The sequence below is a fragment of the Schistocerca gregaria genome, chromosome 1 (genome assembly GCF_023897955.1).
Source record: "Schistocerca gregaria isolate iqSchGreg1 chromosome 1, iqSchGreg1.2, whole genome shotgun sequence".
Taxonomy (NCBI): domain Eukaryota; kingdom Metazoa; phylum Arthropoda; class Insecta; order Orthoptera; family Acrididae; genus Schistocerca; species Schistocerca gregaria.
The window spans coordinates 448,798,775-448,826,432 of record NC_064920.1 but is presented as its reverse complement, the minus strand read 5'-3'; the positions used below and the strand labels follow the sequence as shown (position 1 = coordinate 448,826,432).

General features: G+C 39.4%; 1 protein-coding gene across 3 annotated transcripts in view; it reads right to left on the bottom strand.

Annotated features, from left to right (window-relative positions):
- The window catches only part of LOC126352187 (tudor domain-containing protein 7-like), a 203,383-nt gene that overhangs the window by 45,474 nt on the left and 130,251 nt on the right, over positions 1 to 27,658 (bottom strand). For all 3 annotated transcript variants that reach the window (XM_050002669.1, XM_050002668.1, XM_050002667.1), the window contains one exon: positions 8,649 to 8,872. In XM_050002669.1, the coding sequence (XP_049858626.1) occupies positions 8,649 to 8,872 (224 nt within the window). The remainder of the gene's footprint in view (positions 1 to 8,648; positions 8,873 to 27,658) is intronic.

Below are 27,658 nucleotides of genomic sequence, written 5' to 3'. Positions count from 1 at the left end.
ACACACACACACACACACACACACACACACACACACACACACACACACACACACACAAAGCACAGATATGTGTCGTCTTCTATGCTAATTTATTTACAAGTGACTTATACTGTACCTTGAACAATGGCACATTCTCTATCACATCTTTGATATAAAAGCTTAAAATTTAGTAACTCAACCATGCAGCACATCCATTACTGGAATGTACGAATTGGAAATATCTCCAGAATTTAAGACTCCAATGCACGCAATAAATACTTTATTCTGCTCTGGCAAAGTTCTCCAATTTCACACCTACTTTATGAGCATCTACCTTTAATGCATGTCTAAAACCTTTTTCTGGTCCCATTACAAGAAATTATTCAGGTGAAACCTATGAACTGCCAAAATTTAAGAATATATTGTTACACTTACTATGTGGAAACGTCCAAAATTCCCTATGCTACAGTCTCAACATTCTAGAGAATCAGCGTATCATGCTGCAGATTATGTGACACTACATGTCTAACTGGAGGGCCCTCCAACACAGTTCATAAATAAACTTCCCATTCTACTTCACTTTTACATGTACTACTGTCCAACAAAGAATACTAATAATGACTACAGTCAACACACTTTCAGCATACCACGCTACAAACTCTTCAAACCATGGACTTCCTCACATCAGCCTCTAAAACGAGGAATACAATATGCAGAGTTTAGGTACTCCCATCACCTGCACACTGACAGTTTACTGCCAATTAAGCCCTTACTGCATGACTTCTTTATTTTTGTGAAAAATGTCAAATGTTAATTTTAGTGACCTGATGTGTGGAAAAATACTTAAAAAATTATATCTCCTATGTGTGGTCCATTAGTTTTGATTCAGTGGTTTGTGCCATATATGGGACAGCATACAGTTACGGCTAACATTTTGTGATACTAGTTTCAGGCTGGATGAGAAAACACTTCAAAAATATACAACAAGATATAAACATACATAATCAGAACTAAGTTTATTTTTTTAAATAATTACAATTTCAGTTCATTAATTTACATGTTTATCAGAAATCAAACAAAATTATTTATCATTTAGTCTATTCATTATGAAATTTCATGAAACGGTTTCTCTCCTTATTCAAAGATAAAGATGCACTGCACTTCAGACATGCTATGTAGGATTTTCCATTGCAATCTGGATACTTGCATCGACCACAGTTTTCAAGCCAGACTGGCATGTGATCTATGCCATCCTGTCATACCTGACGCTGTGGAAGATCTGCCACAGAACCTTTCTTCTTCTTACTGTCCAGCTGTTTTTGGACTTCGTTGTTTGGCCTACCTCATTTCTTGGATAATGTTTTGCCCTTTTTACAGAGGGCATCTGCAACTGCTACCTTTACATCCAATAGGGGCATGTAGTCTGTATTTCTCATTTTCCATAGTAGCCAGCTTTTATCATGAGCTAGATCAATTAGATGAAAGAATATCTTTAGGTACCTTTTTTTATATCTGATTTGAATACTGTAATATCAAAGCATAGAATCTAACAGATTGACACCCCACCCCATGTAGTCACTGTAGATCAGGTATCATTTTGTATTTCTTTTCCTTTCTGAAAAGTCTCTTATTTTCACCTTCTGGCTTGGATCCAACACATGTAGACAAAGTGTTGACTACTCTGTTGTCAAATCAGGAAATTACAGACAATTGCACGCCATCTACTGCTGCTACCTTCTCCTTCATGCTACCTCAGCCATTCTTTTCCATATCTGTCTCTTTAGCAAAAATGCAACCTGGTACACGATTGGCACGGACTGTTCCTAGTGCCTGTATTCCTTCCTTATGCAAACACACTTTCAAAGGTATACTAGTGAACCAACTGTCAAAAAAAAGCTTGCAGTTCACATGTCGTGGGACGGTTTGTGTAAGACGCACAACAACATTGCTGCTAAATCCATGTCCACAGCACCAAGTATTTTAACGTTATTCTGAGCTCCAACAAAAATGTCTTATTTGTACATGAATCCTGACACCCCACTAATAACAAAATCTTGAACCCATTTATGTGGTTTACTAGATTGCATTGTTTTAGTGAAGATCTGCATTCTGTTGGAATAATCTGTTCATCCACAGCTAAAATTTCCTCTTCTGGTACTCACAACTGTCTTTCATGCTATTGGTCTAGCAGTACGCAAATTTTGAAAAGTTTGTCATGGTTGGGGGTCATTAGCAAGGACTAGACTACTGTTATGACGAAAGTGTATGAAGCATTTTATTTCTTCCCTTCGGTTACAGCTCATTATGGCGTTCACAGCAGGGTTGCCCAGTGTTGAGACCAACAATGCCTTGTTGCTGGGAGGGGAATAATTAACATAACTATGGTCGTACCAATACACTGTTCCATTTCTTCTACATTTACACTTTTATTGTATTGGCATTATACAGAATACATCTAGTTTGTTTGGTTATTTACTGCACTATGTCTTCAGTAAAGGTTTACTGAAAATATTCCACAGGAGTGTCAATATCCAATATTTCCTCAGCGTATTTGGTTGGGTTGGGTTGGGTTGTTTGGAGGAAGAGACCAAACTGCGAAGTCATCGGGCTCATTGGATTAGGGAAGGACGGGGAAGGACGTCGACCGTGCCCTTTAGAAGGAACCATCCCGGCATTTGCCTGGAGCGATTTGGGGAAATCACGGAAAATATAAATCAGGATGGCCGGACGCGGGATTGAACCGTCGTCCTCCCGAATGCGAGTCCAGTGTCTAACCACTGCGCCACCTCGCTCGGTTCCTCAGTGTGTGTGTGTGTGTGTGTGTGTGTGTGTGTGTGTGTGTGTGTGTGTGTACACACAGCCAGGCAGTGCTCTAGCTCCTCAAAGGATAACTCCGAAAGCTAGCAAGTTTTCCTTATTTTGTGTGTGCCCATCAACAACTCAATATTCTGTCTTTCAGTAATCACTGTAGTACTTATTACAGTGATTTTTTGGAGATGAGAGATGCTGATAGATTTCCAAAAGATCACTCATTTTTCATATTCTCTTTTTCTCCTAAATACTCCATACATTCAATTAAGGACATTTTCCACGGGCTTTCCGCATCAACTGCAACATCTCAGTTGTTGATATTTGTAATGTAACACATAATGTTATCATATATAGCTGGGCAACTCTGCAATGTACTTCAACAATGATGTAATGCTCGTAGCTCTGTATTGCCACAATCAATCTGCATTCTGGAACGGCTCTAATACAACTACCCTGAATTGTATTGTTTGCCTGGAAACAACTATCCTCCATCCCACCTGCAAAAAAAATCTTTTGCCTATTCTACTTTGCCAAAATAATATGTAAGACTAAATAAATAAGGAACCGAACTGAAAAATTTGGGTCTGATTTCATACTTGGTTTATATCAAATGCCATAAGCACCTTTAACTCCTTCCCTCCAGGATTGTGTTTCCACCAACAAAACAAGATCTAATCTTATTCCGTTGACCCAGCAATCATCCCTCTGTCATTGTCAAGAACATTCCCTACCTTACATAAAAAAAATTTCAAACAATGGGAAGTCCAAGATGCAATACTGACAGTATTATGAAAAGGATTGATTGCAACTCCCCATTTAGTGGTTATGCTGAGTTGCAGAAAGGCACAACAAAAAGATTACTGACCATGTAAGCTTTTGGCCAGAAGGTCTCCTTCTAAAGTAGACCGGTCTATTCCATTTTCAGTAGTGAAAGCATTTAATTTTGTTCCCTCTATGCCAGTGAAACAATAAATCAAGCGTTCACCCTGACAGAAGGCCACCTTCTAGTATGAAACATAGCACTATCCAACTGGACCATGTTTCCAACGCAACAACTTTGGCAGCTGTGTTACAATCTGAGCCATATGAACCCTCCCCACAACACTAGCTCAACAGAATTTTAAAAGTAGAAACTGTGAAATATTTATACCAAGCTTGAACATAATTCATATTCAAAGATGTAATCTTTTGTAACCTCCTATCCACAATCAAATATAATGATGAGCAGTTTCGTAATTCTACAACACCCCAACCTCCTCCCAAGAGAGTGAAACATAGCAAGATGGACTCACTCCACTTGCTACCATTTAGATAATTTTTTTTTCTTGGTTTTCAGCTGATTCTACTTATATACATATTATACAGACCCACTGAACAGGAGATTGGCAATTTATTATTTATTGTTACTTTTGTTGTACTTCAGCAACCATGTTACCAACTACTGCTCTTTCACGATGCTCCTGGAACCCACCTTTCTTGTATATGTTGACACACCTTACTTACTCTTTCTACAGTGTTAAGTCCCCAACACGTTATGATATATTTGTTTCGTTCACACATCTATTTCCACAGTGCTCCGCACAAATTTATCTTTCCACACCATTTGTTAGTCTCGCACACCTCAGCCTGGATTTTTTACAATAGTTTTCCTGAATTTATTGAATGAAATTACGAAGACTCTAAACTTGGGAGCTACAGAACTGTTTCACTGTACACTTGTTGAGTAACAGCAATGGTTCAAATGGCTCTGAGCACTATGGGATTTAACATCTGTGGTCATCAGTCCCCTAGAACTTAAAACTACTTAAACCTAACTAACCTAAGGACATCACACACATCCATGCCAGAGGCAGGATTCGAACCTGCGACCGTAGCAGTCGCGCGGTTCCAGACTGAGCGCCTTAACCACGAGACCACCACAGCCGGCGTGTAATGGTAAGTCTATCTTCGTGTCGGGAGCGGACGTGCATGTTACGCTACTGCAAATTTAAAACCCCGATTATTTCATTATTATTGACATTCCTCTGAATGGTAAAGTGATATACCATCAGCAGGTTACAAAATGTCACTTCAAGTACTAAATTATAAAGTAGGATGATATGGCAGCTTCAAATTGACCTAATTTTTTTTTTAATTCTCTCCCTCTCATCTTATTATGATTAAAGTCTTGCTAGTATACTTGTGTATCATAATGTTAACTTCTTAAAGTAATCAATATCTTGATCAGGTTGTAGTGGTTCTCACCTGATTGTAGACTCTTTGTGATCTGGGTACTAGTATATTTTGTGTCTCTAGTGGTACCACAACCTCACTGATGACAGTGTTCGCATTTCAATTGGTCTTATCACATCATCACAGGTCTAATGTAGAGGGTGACTATTTGCTGAGTAACAAGTTGCTGATGACTGGCAGACTACCATCAAACAGAAACTAGCTTTCAGGCCACAATGTTTTTCTGCTGCTAAACTCAGGTATAAAAGACAGCAATTCTATTTATGGTTTATGTTTAGACAATCATGTCGTATCTAGTGCAACCAACACCCAGTGATCAGTCATGAACCAGTAGAGTGAAATCTCTGGTAACCATGACATCGAGAACCTGCTGCTGTTCTACCTGTTAATGTTACTGAGCTCCTCAAGGATTTTGGTTGAGTAACTTATTTCAGTCTGACTTATCCTCAGTCAGCTCACGAGCACTCTAACTTCCTCAATCTTCATCAATTACAAGTGGTTACAGCAGTATTTTGTCACTTACTCATTGTGCTGGCCCAACAGAATAATCTGTACTATGCTCTTGTTTGTGGGCGCTGATGGGCTTCCCAGTTTCTCCTATGCAGGTAGCACTTCACCTGTTTTGTATGTGTATGAAGTGACAAGACCTGCCATATCATCCTTGGTAAATCTATTACAGGGATTCCTACTGGTTATTGTATGATGAATGGAACCAGGATTTTGTTGTTTGCAAGGCAGATAAAAGAAAATCCATTACTAGCAAGAAATATTAAATAAAACTGAGCCTGTTGCTGAATGATTCCATCTACAGACAGCTAAGGAGCAACCCAACAGGACAAATAATAAAGAATGTGTCAGTTCTGCTCAAGGACTGCAGAACTTACAATAGTACAGCTGAGGGAATAATTATCGAAGTCCTAGTGCCACCAATAACATGGATTACAAAGAACAATCGATAAGAAAGATTGAAAATTATAGCCATGGTATTGAGGACTACATTCTTGGTATTGGCTCTCATACTTACAACCAAGTGAAGCAGGACAAAAACAGTCATATAAAAAGAAACTGTTGGTCATCCATCATATGGGCAACATATATTGGCCACAAATGTAACGGTCGCTTTAACAAAAAAGTTATACTCAACAATACACTAAAAAAGAGATGAATAGTAGATATGTGATCACTGCAGGTTGTTATGTTCTTTGTCATTGTATTCCACTTTACACTGTAGACACTATGAGGAAGCATGCAGTGTGGCAAATACCACCCCCCCCCCCCCACCACCACCACCACCACCACCACCACCACTAACAACAACAACAACAACAACTAGCTAAAGGCAGCTTCGAGGCTTTTGAGCCAACAGCATAAAATTCTGTGTAGCCACACAACAGTTGATGGCTGGGATATGTTGATGGTACATTTATGATCCACCCCATTGAGAAGTGGAGTTGCGAAGTTCCATCAACATCCCAAAAGCTTCACTGAAACACAATACAAACAGAGTAAATGGAAAGCAATGGTGTTGCTGCATTTCTGAACACAGAGGTCTATAGAAATTCTAATAGCACACTGAAATGTAATCTACATAAGAAACTAAGCAACCCAACTGCTACCAACGTATTGAGTGTCACCATGATACAGCTCAGAATTCCAAAAAGAATCATCCGATATATAAAAATAATCATAACTTTTACATTATTTGAGACGAGTGTTGAGCAACGTCCTGTTGGAAAGAGCAAACTCTCAAGTTTTACATGGTTCCCGCTAGGTAGCAACAGTGTGCACCCAATGCAGTTCTAGTAATGGTGTCGAGAAAACAGAAAGCATTTTGTGTTCTTTGTTTTGGGTAGTGCAGATCAGTAATAACTGTTCAGCATGACTTTCATACTAGGTATAATGTGGATCCTCCTACAGCACTGAGCATTACATGAAGGCATGAACAATTCCAAGGAACAGGTTGTTTCTGTAAAGGCACATTGCCAGGATATCCCCAAGTGTCTGACACAAACGTCAAATGCTTCTACCATAGTTTCACAAGGAGTCCACAGAAATCCGTTTGCCATGCAACTCTACATCTCAGCATGCCTCCGATGTATGTTGTATCGATGTTTACACATAAAACCATAAAAAAATTCAGCTACTGCAAGCTCTTCATGAAGGTGACGAACAACAAAATGTGGAGTTCCGTAATTTCATTCTTGGCAAGATGGAGGATTACAGTTTTCTTCCATCTTTATTGTTTAGTGGCAAGACAACATTCCACTTAAATGGGAAGGTGAACCATCATCATGTGAGAATAAACGACGAGGAAAAACCACATGAAGTTGTACAACATGAGAGGGACTCTCAAAAATTTAATGTGTTTTGTGCTGTTCCACAGGAAAAGGTGTATGGTTCATTTTTCTTTGCCGAGAACACTGTTACAGGAAGTATGTATCTCAGTATGTTTGAGAACTTTCTTTTTCCACAGTGGGAAACTGATTGCAAAACAACTTCATTTACCAACAGGATGGGGCAATGCCACACTGCCATCTGGAGCTGCGGGAATTTTTAAATCAAAGTGTTACTGAAAAATGGATCATTCGCACTGGACCAAATGATTCAACCTTACATTACTGGCCTCCAATGTCACTGGACCTGACTGTATGTGATTATTTCTTATGAGGGTTTAGAAAATACTTTATGCATCTCTGTTACCAACGACAATGAATGGACTGAGACATCGCATAACAGTAGCCCGGAAGCTGTAACTCAAGGCATGGAGACTTTTTTAATTTCCCATTCATCAAAAAAGAAAATTCATTGTATATGTTTATTAGTTTCAAAAATATGTACTTGCCATATCAGGTGATTCTTTTTGATGCACCCTATATTTTGACGGCAATGCTGCCTATATTGTTGAACTGGGGTGCTCATTTTCACTTTACAGGACAGTACAAATACTGTGTGAAACTGTGACTGCGCACTTAATAATTGATACTGTTTCACCAAAAGCAGTTGTGACAAAATTTCAAGACATATGAATCCTTACAAGGAAGGTGAGGACGCATCAAAGCAAAATTAGAAGTGCAATTGAAATTTTGAAGTAACCTAACAAACTTAAGACAAGTCAGCTACAGCATCCAGTTGCCCTGGTTGCTAGTGACCTTGATCTATTGTGTCAAGGGTGGTTAATGGACAACTGCCTCACTAGTCCTTGGCACAACCATCCAAACAATGGGCATAGATAGAACAGTCATTGTGCACCCATGACTACCGGCTGGAATACATGACCCCAGACGTATAATCACTAATTCTTAGGACACTTTTAGATATGCAATTACTGGAGTTCACACCATCAGCACAGAATTTAACAGTCTGTGCCTTGAGGCATCATATAAATTTTGCCAAGTCCTAAGTATGATGTGGCAATACACCCAGTTGACACTAATTTGCCAATGACACAGAAGCCCTGTTCCTACATTTCAAACAACATTTCTTATGAATGAATCTTACAGTGGCTAATTTATTGGAGTACAGAATTGCGGAAACAATACAATCAAAGTGTAGTTAGGACTAATGTGCATACTGTGTCAGAATTGCACACAAACTTAATCTAGTGACAGATAAGTATTGCCACTAACCTTATTAAGTCTGGATCCAATGCTAGTGTGTTGTTGATCGACACTAATAGTTTTTCATCTGTGAACCGTTTGAAGAGCTCCACTGTAGGTGCTTCTGTGTCAGTGCCTGGTGTTATAACTTTCATGAGCACAGTATCTGTCTGAGGTACAAGCTCCAGAAGTCGATTTGCAACCTTTTCGTTGAATACTGATGATGGTAAATTGTGCATGTTCACCTTAATAGCCTATGGGAAGAAAATTCTGTTAGCTTTATAAAAGCATATTACACTAATCAGAGCTGCATAAAGCCAATGAGAATAGTTACACTATTTGCATAGAAATAGATTACAATTGTGATTACACAAATATTACTTTGAATATTTTGTAGTATCCTACTACACTTCATGGATAAACTTCCACAAAAACCAACTAATCCCAAAGCCCAACAGCATGACATACTTTGGATCTTGCAGTGCGCTGATGGTGTCTTGACTGCTGTTTCCATAAGCCAGGAATTACCGTGATAAAGCCAGGTATGGTATGACTGTCTGAAGAAAACTGGGCTCTGACTGAATATCAGAAAAACTGAGCACTTACGATACTATTTTTAATCCAAGGAAACTCCAAATTAAACTACAAATCTAAGGAAAGTGGACATATTTTATCATTGGCTTTTATTTCATCTTTGTCAGACAACATCTGTGCTATTAATAATGAATTGTTTAAGTGTTTCAACACAGTCCAGTCAAATGGTAATTTGTAGTGGAATGTTTGGTAGAAGATGTTCCACAAAGTTTTGGTAGAAGTTTTCTTTACAAGCTTTCTAAATGTTTTCAAGGGTGCTGAATCCAAATTTTCAAAGTTCGAACAAAATTTGGAATAGATGTGGGTCAAAAAAAGGAAAAGCAAGAAAATGAGATATTTTGTGGTTTTATAACTTGGAAGCAACAGTGTTTTCGACAAAGGTGACTGTTTATGAAAATAAAGAGTATAAAATTTCCCACAAATTAGATTCTGATTACTTCTTTCTTCAGACCAACTGTATGATGTAGTGCATGTTCAAGTTTGCACATTTTTAGGGGCCACCACCAAAACCCAACTCCTCATCTCCAAGTATGCTATGATGCTCGTTCAAACAACAAAATGAAATCTTTCATCACTCTTACAATCAAAATCTGTTCCACTAAATCAAGTAAACGATATAATTATGCTCTATTTTGGATTCAGTAACAACAACAACAATTATCATTTTATATTATTAATGTACTGTAATAATTTTAAAGAAATTGCAAAGAACTTTCATCCTCTGTGTTTCATGTATCACTGCCCTCATCTTCCCTTGATTCACCGGCAAAATTAGAATATATATGGGTACATTACAGCTAAGTAAGGCAATAGACAACTAATTTCAGTTCATACCTGATAATAGGTAAATAATTAGAGTTGAAACCAATGTACAGTGTTCATTACAGTAATGATGTCATGGGCTCTCACAAAGGGAAATTAAACTGACAACAGTACAAAATATGAGTCAGCTTTGTGTGGTGTGGTACATTGGATTCCCCCCCATTACATGCAAACTGTTGTTTCCATCAAGAGTTTGGATGATGTCAGTGGTGTTTAAGACTAATTGAAATGACACAGATGAGTCAAATTCCAATCCCTTTGCTCCCTTTGCTATCACTGCTGACACCTAAAAACATACTGCTTCTGTGTAGGAGGCACTGCCCTAAAGTGGACAGTACAACTAGTTGCTAAGAACCATACTTCTTATAGATGAATGCAGTCAGGACAACTTGCTGTGGTGACAGGAGATAAGAATTTTGTACCCAATATTTTTGAAACAAACAACAGTTGATCTCTTCCCAGATGAGGCAATCACTATATTACTTCCATACTTCAACTGTTGAGCTTTCACAGCCCTGAAATCAAAATGGTAGTCATTTTGGCTTTGGTCTATCAACTGCTGCTGGAAAAATTGACACTCATCATTATTTTCACTGAGATAGCTCAAAATTTGCTGCACTGTACAATCAATTTCAGTGGCACATGGACCAGTTTTTTCCTCCAACCTGCTTTGGTTTGCTGTGCAGGACCTGGATGTATCTCATGTTGTATTGGGTACCTCATGTAACAAAGTTAGTAACTGGTCCAATCTGAGGTATTTTCAAGAATCCTCAATTCATTGTTTTGTTTCTAAGCAAGTTTCAGAACAGTCACTCCTAGCCCCACCTTACACACACAATACACTAGGTTCCAGCAATTGGATGGAAATTTATTTTGTTAAGCCAAAAATTCTAACATAATAGCTGCCCACACAAAAAATAGTTGGTATTTAAATCTGAAACCAGCTGAGCAGGTCTAGTTTCTTTTCGCCTGCAACCAGCCACACCCTTCTTAGCTACCACAGCAATTAATTTTTCATTAGTTTATTTTTTGATGTGGTTCACAAACCTTAACCACAATTTTGCGTTTTAAAAGGGAAGCTCTCCCATCCTTCCTCTTGTTACTTACTTCAACAATGTTCTTTAAGCCCATTTTGGGCCTTAGTGATGACACTTTTCTCCCACCATCCAGTACAACATCACATAGAACCATTTCTCACTTAAACTCATTATGTGCAATAACTCTATACAGTTAAACTGAATTTACCAACCACAAATACATACTAAGCAACCACCCATGGGCAAACATTCAAACACCTGCCACCAGAGGAGACGATCAAATAGGTCCAGTTCTCCTGCACTCAGAAGGTGGGAGGTCATCAAAAAACATCTTACCCCTTTTCAAAGCAAGTATCAACTACCAGCCATTCCAGTAACATCCTGACACTATTGGAGGATGGCATTCTCCAATGGATATGCAACTAAGTACATTAAGAAAACTGAAGGTAGTTCCTGAGATGGCCCATCTCCTCAAGTATGAAATCCCACTAACTTCAACATGTGCTACATGCCATACCAACAGTCTTAACAATAAGAATCATGGGGAGCCTAGTTTGTGGTAAATTATATCTTCTTTATTTTCATAAACAGTCAACTTTGGCGAAAATTGTGTTGTTTTTCCAAATTATAAGCAAAAATCCCAGAAAGTACCATTTTCAGTGTCTTTTTCCATTTTTAACCACTTACTGGGATGACGTTTTGAAGAGACTTCGAAAATTCAGATTCGGTAATCTCAATGTGGGAAAAATATATCTAAAAACAAAGCGTTGGTATGTTGACAGAGACACTAACAAACACAAACACACACACAAAATCCAAGCTTTCGCAACCCATGGTTGGAGGGAAGTAGAGGGAAAGACGAAAGGATGTGGGTTTTAAGGGAGAGGGTAAGGATTCATTCCAATCCCGGGAGCAGAAAGACTTACCAACGCTTTCATTTAGTAAGTTATATCATATAATTTTACAACCAAGCAGCAATTCTCAAGAATTTAATTGTCAACTTCTTGTATTTCCTTTATGTACTCACTGAGTGTAAATTTCATACAGGTCCTAAACTAGAGCGCCTTCTCAAAGTTTAATGACCCTTTCAAAAACTGCACTTTATTTGCTATTTATCACAATATTTGTATCACCTGTAAACAAAACAAAACAAGCATCTAGCAATGTAACTTATGAAAGGTCATTAACATGTTATCATCTTCAGTCCCAAGACTTGTTTGATGCAGCTCTCCACACTAGTTTATCCAGTTTAATCCTCTTCACAACTACCACAACCTATATCCTTTTGAATGTTCTTGCTGTACTCAAGCCTTAGTCACCCTCTACAACAGGCTAATCCAAAAATTGTGCCTGCTGGCCCGGCCACACTCGGCAGGTGCAAAGCAAGGCAGTATAGTTCAGTGCTCTGTATGCGACCATGTACCGCTAGTGTCAGCATAGGAGTGTGAGAGATAGCTACGGAGCGAGTGAGACCACACGTCACTGCTCTCGCTAGACTGTCCCATTGTGAGACCCAACAAACAAAATAACAGAGGAATGTAGCTCTGTAAAAGTGGTCAATGAGCAGTAAAACAAGCAAACCATTTACTGATTAGGTAACAATTAGTGTTCGTGTGGCATAATTTCTACTCAAAGCTTTAGAAAACAATATCCAAAACAAGAATCAAAGAACAACTTAGTAGTTTTATGACACATAGTTTGATTCTATTAGTACTGCACATCCACACTCATCATGTGAACACTAGGCGTCTTCTGAAAGATATATCAATTTCTTAACTGAACCAGTGTCACAAATATTATATTTTAGAAATACTTTTATGTATGCGATGTGGAGTCTAATTCTTACTGTTAGTAGTTACAAGTAATATTTTTTGCTGTACTTTGTGCTACAGCCTTTTGTATCCCTTTTTAAACATCAGATCCTTAGTTTGCTGTTTTGTACGCAATAATTCTAATTGACCAAGTTTGAAAACTTACTGAAAAAAATAGTATTAAGGTTATAAAGACCTTTAATCTTTACAGTCGACATTATTAAATTAGACAAATAACATTTTACATGTTTTTCCTTTTTCGAGGAAATGATTTTTGTCTTGGTCTTGTACAATATTCCGGGAGACTGCTAACCTCAAAGAATTAGTGAAATTTTTATCAGCAAGGCCAGTATTATACCATCATATTTGTTTGTCAAAGCTGAAATGTCAAATATTTATGTCAAAGAAATTTGATGGTGTAATAGAGAACTTTGTCAAATCTCACCTGTCGTCAAATAAATATGATCAAATGTAAGGCCTCACAGTATATTTGATCATAAAAGTCCTTGTCTTCTGTTAACTGCAATGTGTAACATTACCGCTTGGAGCGCTAGCATCGCTGCAGCATTCTGTCACCAGTAGTGTGTTTATAAACATGGCTGCTAAGTTTAAATGGTGTGTGCCGTCAACTACAAAATTAACGTATGAAGTTGATGAGGTGCTTTACAATGGGAGGCACCCTGAGTAAAGAAGTAGATTAAGAAGGCTGGAGAGTTACAAAAAATTACAGAGGTCATTAGCTGTGAGATAAGGCCCAGGTGCACAGGTGATGACATAAAAAAGAAAATTAATGGCATCCGCTCAAGCTACTCTCACAAGAAAGTGGAAATGTGTATCAACATACTTATTTCATTTTATTTATGCAAGTAACGTTTACACGACACGCAAATGATTTACATAATTTTGTTCACTGCGGATACTTGAAACACACAGTAATGTTCACATAACACACAAATACTTTACATTATTTTTATTACTATTATTACACATGCTTAAAAACAAAAGTGAAGCCAGCGCACAAACTGTTTATAGTCTACACGTGTACTGGTTCCACCTGCTTAAGTTCCTGGACCAGGCCACAGAGGTAGATGAAAGTGTCTCCAATTTAGAGGACACAGAAAGTGGCAGTGAACGTGGAACACCCACATTTGAAGAAATTTTTGAGGTAGGTATATTTGTTTACATTTTACATAACAAAATGTAATTGTCTTGCCAGGGCACTTTTCCAGCACCATTGTAAAATGTTTTAAAGCATTATCTAACTCCTCTCCCATGTACTGGACATCCAGAGTAGCTTGGCAAATTATTGGTTCCATTTGGTGTAGTCCTCAGTGCTTTGAAACTCAAGATAAATGCAGTTCGCTACTACTGCAGGAAATTGTTTCCTGACAAGTGTACATGTGTTTTCTTCTCTCTGTTAATAAATTATGCAGTGTACAGGCAGCCAGTGTAATTGTAGCAACTGTTTCTGGAGGCATATTAATGGTAGTTAGAAAAATCCTGAAATGACTGGCAAGAAAGCCAAAGCTGGTTTCCACTAATCTTCTTCCTCATGACAGTCTGTAATTGAAAAACTTTTCTTCCTTACTGATTAAAGTGTACGGCTTCATAACGTAGTAACTCATAGCAAAATCATCATCTACCTGTAGAACAATTGGAGTTGTAATGTTTATGTTCCCAAGCTTTCCGCCTTCAGGAAGGTTCAGAACAGATCAGTCATTGAGACACTCCCATAGGTTGCTTTTTGAAAACACTCCAGTATTACCAACATGCCCATTAGTCCTTACATCAACATACAAGAGTTTGTACGTAGTATCTACCATGGCAAAGAAAGTTGTACTGTTAAAGGATTTATAATTGAAAACGTGAGATCCACTAGCTTGTGGGCAATTAATGTGAATATGCTTTCCATCCGTTACTCCTATAGTGTTATAACAGTTCCAGTTCTCCTCGAAATCATTTGCAATTTGCTCCCACTTTGCTCTGCTTGTGGGTACCTGTAAATAAAATATATATGTGTGTGTAAGATAGTATGTATCTAATGGCCTTCATTTCTATATTTATAGCATGAACATTGGCTCAGTACTCATCTCAAGAAGAGATTGATGGCACCTGCAGTGAGCCACAGCCACTGCATCATAAGCGGCCTCCCACAAAGAGAAGAAAAAAGACGACAGCCATTATTGTGGAGGCCACCAAAACTTTGAAGACTGTGGCTGAAATGAGCAAAAATTCAGTCTCAGCCTGCCCGCGAAGATGCATCTGCCACCCACATCACAGCTGAACTGCGGGAAATGGGAAATGTGGGTGGTAAAGTATTCACAACAGGCACTATGTAGGTTTTAAATTGTTTTTTGATGGACAGGTGGAATTTGCTGCAGGTGATAGTTCCACAGCCAGAACCATCCTATTTTTGCTCTCAGGATGCCTCACATTGAAAGTGCCCCATCACCTTGATACATTTCTATTAATTTTGTAGTTGTGAGACACAAAATGTAATTATTACTTTGATCTAAATAAAAATAGTTCTTAATGCACATAAAGGGTATTGAACATTTATTTATCTTCAGATATTGGTCCTTTAGAGCTTTGTTAAATTGGTTCACATGTTTCAGGTATTATTAATGTGCACTGTGGTATTCGAGTACTGTACTGTAAGCTAGAGTAACTCTCTCATGTAGCAATAAATCAGCGTATTACTGTGAGCCTGTCTACTGCAGATATAGCAGTTCTTAAGTGAGTATTGTGCTTTGTGATATGAGCAAATACTTCACTGAGCAAATACTGAAATATATGCTCATCCATTCTTAAGTACACTAATGGCCATTAGAATTGCTACACCAAGAAGAAATGTAGATGATAAACAGGTATTCATTGCACAAATATACTATACTAGAACGGCATGTGATTACATTTTCATGCAATTTGGGTGCATAGATCCTGAGAAATCAGTACCCAGAACAGCCACCTCTGGCCATAATAACAGCCTTGATACGCCTGGGCATTGAGTCAAACAGAGCTTGGATGGCGTGTACAGGTACAGCTGCCCATGCAGGTTCAACATGATACCACAGTTCATCAAGAGTAGTGACTGGCTGTGACAAGCCAGCTGCTCAGCCACCATTGACCAGATGTTTTCAGTTGGTGAGAGATTTGAAGAATGTGCTGGCCAGGGCAGCAGTCGAACATTTTCTTTATCCAAAAAGGCCCGTACAGGACCTGCAACATGCGGTCGTGTATTATCCTGCTGAAATGTAGGGTTTCGCAGGGATCGAATGAAGGGTAGAGCCACGGGTCGTAACACATCTGAAATGTCATATCCACTGTTCAAAGTGCCGTCAATGCGAACAAGAGGTGACCGAGACATGTAACCAATGGCACCCCATACCATCACGCCGGGTGATACGCCAGTATGGCGATGCCGAATACAAGCATCCAATGTGCGTTCACCACGACGTCACCAAACACAGATGCAACCATCATGATGCAGTAAACAGAACCTGGATTCATCCAAAAAAATGACGTTTCGCCATTCGTGCACCCAGGTTCGTCACTGAATACACAATCGCACGCGCTCCTGTCTGTGATGCAGCGTCAAGGGTAATCGCAGCCACGGTCTCTGAACTGATACTCCATGCTGCTGCAAACATCGTCAAACTGTTCATGCACATGGTTGTTGTCTTGCAAACGTCCCCATCTGTTGACACAGGGATCGAGACGTGGCTGCACGATCCGTTACAGCCATGCGGTTATGATGCCAGTCATCTCAGCTGCTAATGACACGAGGCCATTGGGATAGAGCATGGCGTTCCGTATTACACTCCTGAACCTACCGATTCCATATTCTGCTTACAGTCATTGGATCTTGACCAACGCGAGCAGCAATGTCGCGATACGATAAACCGCAATCGTGACAGGCTACAATCCGACCATTATCAAAGTCAGAAACATGATGGTATGCTTTTTCCCTCCTCACAAAAGGCATCACAACAATGTTTCACCAGGCAACACCGGTCAACTGCTGTTTGTGTATGAGAAATCGGTAGGAAACTTTCCTAATGTCAGTACGTTGTAGGTGTTGCCACCGGCGCCAACCTTGTGTGAATGCTGTGAAAAGCTAATCATTTGCATACCACAGCATCTTCTTTATGTCTGTTAAATTTCACCTCTGTAGCATGTCATCTTCATGGTGTAGCAATTTTAATGGCCAGTAGTGTAATTTAGGTATGACTTGATGTCTTCCACTACAAGTTCACGTAACAAAATTTGTTGAATGCTTTTATCGTCTCGTCATAAAACCCATGGCTTCACCTAGGTATGTTTACTTTTTTTCGCCCACTTCTCTTCCATATGTGCACACAGTGCAATTGTGGTACATGCCACTGCTGTGTATAATAACAAGCTGTTGTTGTCAGCCATCTTGAACAAAAAATATGAAGACGGTGTAATACAATTTTTAGTGCCATGTCAAAGATCTTCATCAAAGAAATTTGAGGAGTATTTGATCAAATCTTTGTCGAAGAAATATGACAGTGTAATACCGGCATAGTAGTGAACGGTTCTTAGTTTTAGCAGGCTTTAACAGGGAGAACAAGTGCTCACACATACATGTGGAACCACATACTGAGAGAATTTTGTGTGTGTGTGTGTGTGTGTGTGTGTGTGTGTGTGTGTGTGTGTGCGCGCGCGTGCGTGTGTGTGTGTGTGCGCGCGCGTGCGTGTGTGTGTGTGTGCGTGCGTGCGTGTGTGGGCGCGCGCGCGTAAAAGAGGATGCTTCTCTCGTGGAATACAGCTGTGAAAGTCATACAAAGTTTTACACATAAGACAGTAGTCCTTGATGCGGAGTTTTCACTGCAGTTCGACCAGCTCCAGTTGAAACACTTGTGAGATGTCATCTTCCCAAATGGAAAACAGGTGAACAAATATATTTAAGCCTGGTTGAAGCTCACATATCTCCAAAATCTACTTTCAAACTACTCTTATAATTCGCAAATGATTTTAACATAATCTGAAAAATCCACATCATCTTTGAACGCTGCCTAAAGCAGGAAAGTGTCCACAGTTCTCCTCGTGCAACTGTTTGTCGCACGAAATAAGTTTTCTTTTAAATGCTGGAATCGTCTGCACTAAATTAACAACATCGTGATTTTCTCCTTGAAGCAAAATGTTCAAAGAATTTAAACAACCAGTTAGGTCACTCAAAAAAGCCAAATTTGCCACCCACTCAGGATCACGTAGTAATTTTTCTGGATGTCCTTTCATTTCCAAAATGGTATTGATTTTGTCCCTCAAGGAGAAAAACCAATTATGCACCTTCCTTCTGCTCAACCATCTTACTTCAGCATGGTAGGCGACGCCCATCGAAAAAAAAAAAATTAATAAAATAAAAATAAATAAATCACACAATTAATTTTGTAAAATCCTGTTCTTAAAGCACTTATCTTTTGAACAATTAATTGTTTCATTCATTGAAACCCAAATAAAAAACTAACAAAAACAGATTGGTTTTAGGTGTGTTTTCCCCCAATTCCTCTGACAAACAGTCATGGATGCTAGCAAGGGCAGCAAAATGAGGTAACAAAATAATTTTTATCTTTTGGAATATTAGCATTTTAACTAATTGAAAACATAGAGCAAACTACAACACGTTTTCCCATCCATCAAAACACAATTACCGTATTTACTCGAATCTAAGCCGTACTCGAATCTAAGCCGCACCTGAAAAATGAGACTCGAAATCAAGGGAAAAAAAATTTTCCAAATAGAAGTCGCACCTGAAATTTGAGACTCGAAATTCAAGGGGAGAGTAAAGTTTTAAGCCGCAGCTCCAAATCGAAACAAAGTTGGCCCATTGTAATGTGAGAGACAATTTAGGTCGAATGAATGACGATACAGCTACAGTAGTTTGGTTCAAGTAGTAAGCTTAGCAGTTAAGCTTTACCAGGTAGCCATTGCTATGCGTCAGGCGCTCCGTCCGTATTTATACGCATGCCCTTCCTTTTTCACGTGCTTCGTCTGGTTTGGATTGATTGCTTATTTTTCTTTGATCTGATAAGTGCCGTTCTCTTTGTTTACGTCACTATAAGCTGAAAATGCATTACTGTACTGTGTCATGCACTGTTTGTCGTATTCTGATAATCAGTGTTTACGACCTATCCCGCTCGCCGCATGGCTTGCTTTTGTGCGCTCTACAGCCGCTTACAATTAAAAAAAAAAAAAAAAAAAAAGAAAGAAGAAGAAGAAGAAGAAGAAGAAGAAGAGATTAATCGTCTCATTAGCGAAACAATGGCAAGAGACTGCTATTTCTTGTTACTAACACTGCTGCTTTCTTTGACAATGATCAACAAGATCCAAATAATAGACTGCGTATGATAGACGATGTTCTGAACGAGAGTTTAGCGAAAATTTTTCTCCGTTTGAAAATCTTTGCAGACGCCTCTTTAGTACATAACATTCTGCACAGAAATTAGTAATCTTAGATTTAAAAATCTAGTCAATTGACGTGCTTCATTTCTGACTATCACTATTAGGCATAAGAATAATACGAATATAAACATGAAATGATACGTATATTCTCCCGCATTTGCTGTTGTCTCTAGTTTCGTAGTTTATTAAGCATACAGGATTTAAATGAGATAGCAGCAAACACGAAACAATACATGGCAAAATGTTTATATACGTATTATTCTTATGGTGAAGAGAATACTGCATGTGATTCACAATTCATAAAAGTTCCTATTAGCAACCATCTCTTCTCATAGGTAGAAAAAATTCAGAACGTAGAGTTGGCCATATTGACAAACATCCCAAACAGACTTGCCAGTCGGATTTTCGTAGTACAGTACATTGAAATGTTGCTACATTCGAAGATGAACAATACGGGATTTGTATTTACTTTGTTGCATAATGTATGAAAATGCAGTGGTCGAAACTCGGGGCGGAGAAAAAAATCTCGTCTTCTACAGTTTTTTTCTTTTTTTATTTATTTACTGACGCACAGGTTTTGGCGCCGGTATTTATCTTTGTGCCTGAAAAGCATGCCTGTGAATCGCTACACATATTCGACGGTAGAAGTTAGTTGTGGCGGCACCTACCAACATTTTTTAGAACTTCCACTTACTTTGCAATTGCAATCGATTATAAGCCGCAACCTTTTTTTTTTTTTTAAATTACAAAAACCGGAAAAAAGTGCGGCTTCGATTCGAGTAAATACGGTACGGAAAAATGTAGAATGACTCTTAACAACACTTTGCTGCCCAAGAGTGTGTTTGTGACAGCTTTTCAGAAAGTGGCAAAAAATAACGCACCTGAAACCTTTTCTTATGTCCTTGCTTGCAATTAAATTCAACCCCAATATAAAAATTAATCGGAAAAAAAATGTTCTTTGTTGCTGACAATCTGATATTCAATAACTGGCACATTGCTAAGTGAGATTTCAGACTATTAAATATAGTTTTCTTTTCATCTTTATAAAGAATAAAGAGTCATACAACAGGAAACGCTTACTTCACTGTAATACTGCCTGAAATATTCTTTCAGTTCTTCAAGCTTTAACTGGCATGCCTCTTGTAGCAAATCTTTGAACTGATCTTTGTGACAGGTATTAAAGTGCCGTTCAATCGAGTACTTTTATAAATACATGAGGTTCTGATGACACACCGAATACCTGGCACGATATTCAACAGCAGTACAAAAGCGCTGTTTTTGGAAGGCAATGTGGCTCGTTGTCAGCAGCTTTCCGAGGCTTTTGGTATCTATATGTGGAGCTATTTTTGAGCATATTTTAGGAGTTTTCATGATAGATATATCTCATATGGAGCCGATTTAATTTCCAGGGTGAAATTATAGAGTGGTGTTTTACTAGGGACTGCTTGGAACCAAAAGAACAAATATTCTGTGCAAATGGTCTTTGCTCTAAGAGAGGATTATGGTCTGAAATGGTGTTGCAGAAGAGGATTCCATACTCATTGTCCCATCAGGGAGTACACTATTGACGACATTTTGAAGTTGACATTTCTGCAGGTTAATAAATATTCTAATACTTTTCTCTCATCAGAATTACATTTGGCAAGACACACTGTCATAGACTGGAGGATCTTCTGCAAAGAAGTTTGGACTGTATTGGATTGCATTCACAGCGATAATCTCCTGGGTGGCACAGGAAAAGTAGTTGAGACATATGAAGCTAAATTTGGCAAGCACAAATTTTTTATGATGAAGCATGTAGTTGGCAGATGGGTCTTGATGGAGCAGAGAGAGGTAATAATAAGTGTATGTCTGAAGTACTACTTAGAAGAACAAAGCCTATACTTCCCCAAGTTCTAAAAAAGTATTTCCTCCCTGGAAGAACTGTTATTTCAGATTATTTCATGTCATATTACTGCCTCAATGATGACAGTTCTGTTCATTTATCTGTAAATGACTGTCTACATTTCAAAGACCCACACACCGTTGGGTGGCTTGCAGAGTATAAATGTAGATGTAGATGTAGAAACAGTCGCCGACACACACAGCAATGAGGGTACCTGATCCATCATAAAATGTACATTTCGGAGTCAAAAAAAATGCAAGGACACTTTCAATTCATATTTATTTGAATACATGTGGAGAAGGTGGTGGAACCACAGGAATGACTTGTTTTTAAGTGATCTTGAAGCTGCGAAAAGGATTGATAATACACAGGAAGTTATGTTAGTTTTTTAATTCTCTTTTCATGTTACTTTTATTTGACTTACTCATTGAAATGAAATATAAAAACAGAGTGTAACAAAGAATTACCAACATTTAATAAATTTCTTTTCTTTCTTTCAGTTGCTTCCTTTTATTTGATTTACAGAACTATTATGTTATTAGATTTTCTAGAATGTGATTATGCAGGAACATAACAGTTCATATTAACTTGTGGGGTTCGTTTACAAAGCGAAACAAATGAACAGGCAAAATTTCACTGATCTACATCTGACTCATGACTGGCTGTCATCACATCCCATGATTTATTGTGCTGTTGCCATTACCAAAATCTACGCATGACACATTTCCAGACAAAGTGTTTGCATTTTTCCCTGACAAATTTTGCGATGTTAAGTGTAAGTTAAGACGTAAGTTGACAATCTGTCTTTGCAGCTACAGTACAAGAAACAATAACGCAAATGAGGAGATATTTAAAAAAGCTTGCTGATGTGAGCGAACGTCTTTTGTAATGAACTGTTTTTAGATGGAAAAAGCAAGCAAAATGGTATGTGGTTTTATTAGAACCACTGAAGTTATTTTATTTCAATAAAACAAAACACATGTTGTGATAAAAACATACATTTCCTTCGAATCACAAGACAGATTTAAAATACCTTCACTAATTTCAGAAATAACCTCGGAAAAAAGTAGGTCTGTTGAAAGAAGTGTATAAGGCAGGATAGAATTGTGTAAACCAACAATAAAATGCTGGTTCTACTATGTTAGTTATTGTCGGTAGTTACCCATTGTGTTATATCTATTATTTTATTTTATTTTATTGTCAAAATTATTTAACAAGATAGATAAAAACCTACTTACCATGTGGTGGCAGAACACAAACATAAAAGATTGTTGTAATTGAAAAGCTTTCAGAGTCAGTGGCTCCTTCTTCAGGCAGAAGGTTTGAGGGGAAGGAAGGAGGGTGAAGGAAAAGGACTGGAGAGGTCTAGAAAAAGGGGTAGATTTCAGAAAAGTCACCCAGTACCTTGGGTCAGGGGAGACTTACCATGCGGGATGAGAAAGAATTGTTTGATTTTTCTTTCAAGAAATATATGAATACATAGGGTGCAAACAGCCAGTGACTGACACAATTTTCTTCTTCTATTGTCCATACATTCTAACATATAAACTACTTTTGAAGTGCCAAAATGTATTAGAACAAATAAAATTTCTATAAAACACCACACTGTACAATGTACTTGTGGTGAGACAGTCGCAATTCCTGAAATCGATTGCCCATGGGCTCTGGCCTGCTGAGGAGCACCAAAGTCCTTGGTCCATGGACAAACCATGAAAATTCGCTGCATTATGCCACACACAAACAGACCCAGCCTGCGGACAGATCAGTGAGACTAGATCCAATGGGCAGGCCCTGCACATTAGAGGGAACCAAATGGTTTCAGATCGGCAGGCCCGATCCATTACAGATACCCGCAAAAGCAGCCACCCTTGTGGCGAGCTATTCACAAGCAACAGACAGCTAGTTGATTGAATGAGACCACAGTGATCAATCCCTGCAACAAGTAACTTGTTCAAATACCATGGGAATCAATAATAATGAGGATTGGGAGCAAGTAACCATAAAGAAGATTGCTGTGCCACAGACAGGCACATAAAAAAAAAATTTAATAAAAAAAAACTCTCTCACAACTAAATTTTCAGCCAAAGCTTTTCTCAGAAAATGAGAGCACACAAACATTCGCACGATCACTCAGTCACAACTCAATCTCACATGACTGCCATCTCTGGCCGGTGCATCTACAGCCTCTGAGAATCAGATCCAAACAAACCATTTCTCATGCCTCCCTGGCTCTCATCGGCAGCTTCTAGGCTAGCGGCAAGAAGTGGTGGCAGCACTGCAGGAGAGTGGTAGAAAGAGGAGAAACAATAGGAATCAAGGAGTAGGGAAGTGGCACATTTAGTTAGCTGCACACAGCCAGCGATGACGCACGACACCTCAGTAAACAAACCATTTCATGTACTGAGACAAAAATGAGATTTTTCCAGTGTCGCCCCCCTCGACATTTCCCTGCTATTCCCTGAGTTCCAGAACCTGTGGGAACCCTGATTACATGTTAATAAATTCCTCTTTTCAGTAATACTATTCTTGGTGTTGTTAGTCTATATTTTACACCTTCCCAACACCAGCCTTCATCAGTTATTTTGCTGCTCAAATTGCAAAATTCATCTACTTTCTATGTCTCATTTCCATCTTGATTTAAGTAGACTACATTCCATTAACTTTGTTTTTACTGTTATTGATGTTCATCTTACGATCTCTTTCCAAATCACTGTCCATTCTGTGCAAATGCTCTTCCAAATTCTAGCTGTGTCTGACAAAACATCAGTGACATCGGCAAACTGTGAAAATATAATTTCTGCTCCATGAGCTGTAATTCCCTTACCAAAGTTCTCCTTGGTTTCCTTCATGTCTTGCTCAATGTACACATTGAACAACATTGGGGATAGGCTACAATCTTGTCCCACTCCATTCTCAACCACTGCTACCCTTCCATGCCCCTCGACTCTTACAATAGCTCCCTGGTTTCTGTACAAGTTTATAAATAGCCTTTTGTTCCTGTATTTTATGCTGAATATCTTCAGAAGTTCAAAGACTGTGTTCCACCCAATTTTATCAAAAGATTCTTTTAAGTCTACAAATGCTATCAAGGTAGGTTTGCCTTTCCTTAACATATTTTATAAGATGAGGTATCGTGTCAGTATTGCATCACGTGTTCCCGCATTTCTTCAAAATTCAAACTGATCTTCCCCGAGGTCAGCTTCTACCAGTTTTTCCATTCTCCTGTAAGGAATTCATGTTAGTATTCTGCAACCGTAACTTATTAAATTGATGGTGTGCTAATTTTTACATCTGTCAGCGCCTGCTTTCTCTGCAATTGGAATTAATATACTCTTCTTGACATCAGGTTACTTAACCTCTCTCATATATCTTGCACACCACATGGAAGGGTTCTGTAATGGTTGGCAAGGCTATCAGCAGTTCTGGCAGTATGCTGTCAACTCCCAGGACCTTGTTTCGACCTATGTCTTTCAGTGCTCTGTCAAATTCTTCTCAGAGTACCAAATCTCCCTTCCCACCTTCTATGTCCTCTTCCATTTCTAGAACTTTGCTTACATGTTCATCTCCCTTGTATAGACCCTCTATGAGCAACTACTACTACTACCACCACCACCACCACCTTGCAGCTTTCCCTCTTTGTTTAGCATTGGAGAAAAGATCTTTGGAGACAAAAAGGAGCAGCTGTATTAATATGAAGAACTCACATGAAAAATCAGTACTAAGCAAAGAAGGGAATGCTCAAAGCTGGAAGAAGAATGTAGAAGGGTTATACAAGGGAAATGGTCTTTAAGGCAATATTATAGAAAGTGAAGAGAACGTAGGTGAAGAAGAGATGAAAGATATGATACTACGAGAAGAATTTGAAAGAGAGCACTGAAAGTTTAAAGTTAGAACAGTATCCTGGAGTAGATGACATTCCCTCAACTGATATCCTTAGGGGAGCCAGGCATAACAATGCTATTCCAGTTGGTTTGTAAGGTGTATGAAATTGGCAAAATACCCTCAGCCTTCAAGCAATAATTCCAGTTCCAAACAAAGCAGATGCCGACAGGAGTGAATATTACTGAACTAGCAGCTTAACAAGTCATGGTTACAAAACATTAACACAAATTATTTACAGAAGAATGGAAAAACTGGCACAAGCCAGTTTGGATTTCGGAGGACGTAGAGGCACACAACGCAATACAGACTCTACGGCTTATCTTATAAAATATGTTAATGAAAGCAAAACCTACGTTTATAGTTTTTGTGGATTTCGAGAAAGCTTTTGACAATGTTAACTGAAATACACTCTTCGAAATTCTGAATGTGGAAGAGGTAAAACACAGAGTGCCACTTAAAAGATGTCTATGGCTAAAAAAGACAGTGCCCTAACCGGAGTCTAGTTAAAATTACCTCCTCCCGACGACGCGTTCTTACCTCCTCCCGACGACGCGTTCTTGTGGCAGAGGTCCAAGCGCAGGGAAGAGCTTTCACGTCCCACAATTTATAATTGGGAAGTGTCGACCAATGTGCGTGCCATAAAAAAGCAAAATGACAACATAAAACACTCCATAGATCGGCAGAAGGAATCACTCGAATAGCTGGCCGAAGAAGAAAGACTGCTGCCTTGGCCCCTATATCGGCCGCCTCATTTCCACAGATACCAACGTGTCCTGGGAGCCAGAGGAACACCACAGAGACACCTCCCAAATGGAGCAGGTGGAGGCAGTCCTGAATCCGGTGGACCAGAGGGTGGACAGGGTAGAGAGCTTTGAGACTGAGGAGAGAGCTGAGAGAATCTGAACAGATAACATGCTGTATCCACTGATGGCGACGGATGTGTTGGACAGCCTGGAGAACAGCGTAAAGCTCCGCAGTAGAAACCGAACACTGGTCGGGAAGCCGAAATCGATTTGGGGTGTCGCCAAGAATATAGGCACTCCCTACACCAAACAATGTTTTTGAGCCATCAGTTTAAACAAATGTGGCTTCCTTCATTTGTGCGCATAGAGCAGCAAATGCCCATCAATAAACAAGTGAAGGGGTACCATCCTTGGGGAAACTGACAAAGGTCACGGAGCAGGCAGGTCCGGGGACTGAGCCAAGGAGGTGCTGTACCCAAAGTTGTCAAGAAAGTTTTAGGAAAGTGGAAGGAAAGAGAATGGAGCAGTTGACGGAAGCGGACTCCCAGTGGTAGTAGGGAGGAAGGGCGGCCTGCATACCCTAAATCCAAGGAGGCATCGAAAAAAAATGTCATGAGCCGGATTGGTAGGCATGGAAGACAGATGGCTAGCATAACGACTCAGGACAGGTCGCCCATTGGACAGTGGAGGTTCAGCAGTCTCAGCATAAAGGCTTTCCACAGGGCTGGTGTAAAAAGCTCCAGACACTATACGTAATCCGCGGTGGTGGATAAAGTCGAGATGCCGGAGAATAGACGGCCGAGCAAAGGAGTAAACTATGCTTCCATAGTTCAATTTCGATCGCACTAAGGCGCGATAGAGGCGGAGAAGGACCATTCGGTCCGCTCCACAGGAGGTACCATTCAGAACACGGAGGGTGTTGAGGGATTGCAGACAGCAAGCCGAAAAATAGGAAATGTGGGATGACCAGCACAGTTTTCTGTCAAACATAAGACCCAAGAATTTAGCGACATCCAAAAATGGAAGGCTGACAGGTCCTAGATGTAAGGAAGGTGGAATAAACTCTGTACGATGCCATAAGTTAACACAAACGGTCTTACTGGGAGAAATGCAGAAGCTGGTTTCGATGCTCCAAAAGTGGACCCGATCGAGACATCCTTGAAGACGTCATTCAAGAAGGCTGGTCCGTTGAGAACTGTAGTAGAGCGCAAAATCGTCCACAAAGAGGGAGCCCGAGACATCAGGAAGAAGACAATCCATAATGGGATTTATGACAATGGCAAACAGTACAACACTTAGCACAGAGCTCTGGGGTACCCCGTTTTCTTGGGAGAAAGTACGGGAGAGAGTAGTGTTCACCCGCACTCTAAATGTGCGCTCTGCCATTAATTCGCGAAAAAAATGCGGCAACCAACCTCGAAAGCCCCAAGTGAACAGTGTACGGAGGATGCCTGTTCTCCAACAGGTATCGTATGCTCTCTCCAGATCAAAAAATATTGCTACTGTTTGGCGTTTCTGGAGAAAATTGTTCATGATATAAGTGGAGAGGGTAAACAAGATGGTCAACTGCAGAACGATACTTTCGGAAACCGCATTGGGCAGGTGTTAAAAGACTGCGGGACTCCAGCCACCAAGCTAAACGGCAATTCACCATATGCTCCAAAACCTTACATACAGTACTCATGAGAGAAATGGGGTGATAGCTAGAGGGGAGATGTTTGTCCTTTCCAGGTTTAGGAACAGGAACGACAATAGCTTCCCGTCACCGTCTGGGTAAAGTACTGTTGGTCCAAATTCGATTATAAAGGTGAAGGAGATAACGCAGACTACGGTATGGTAA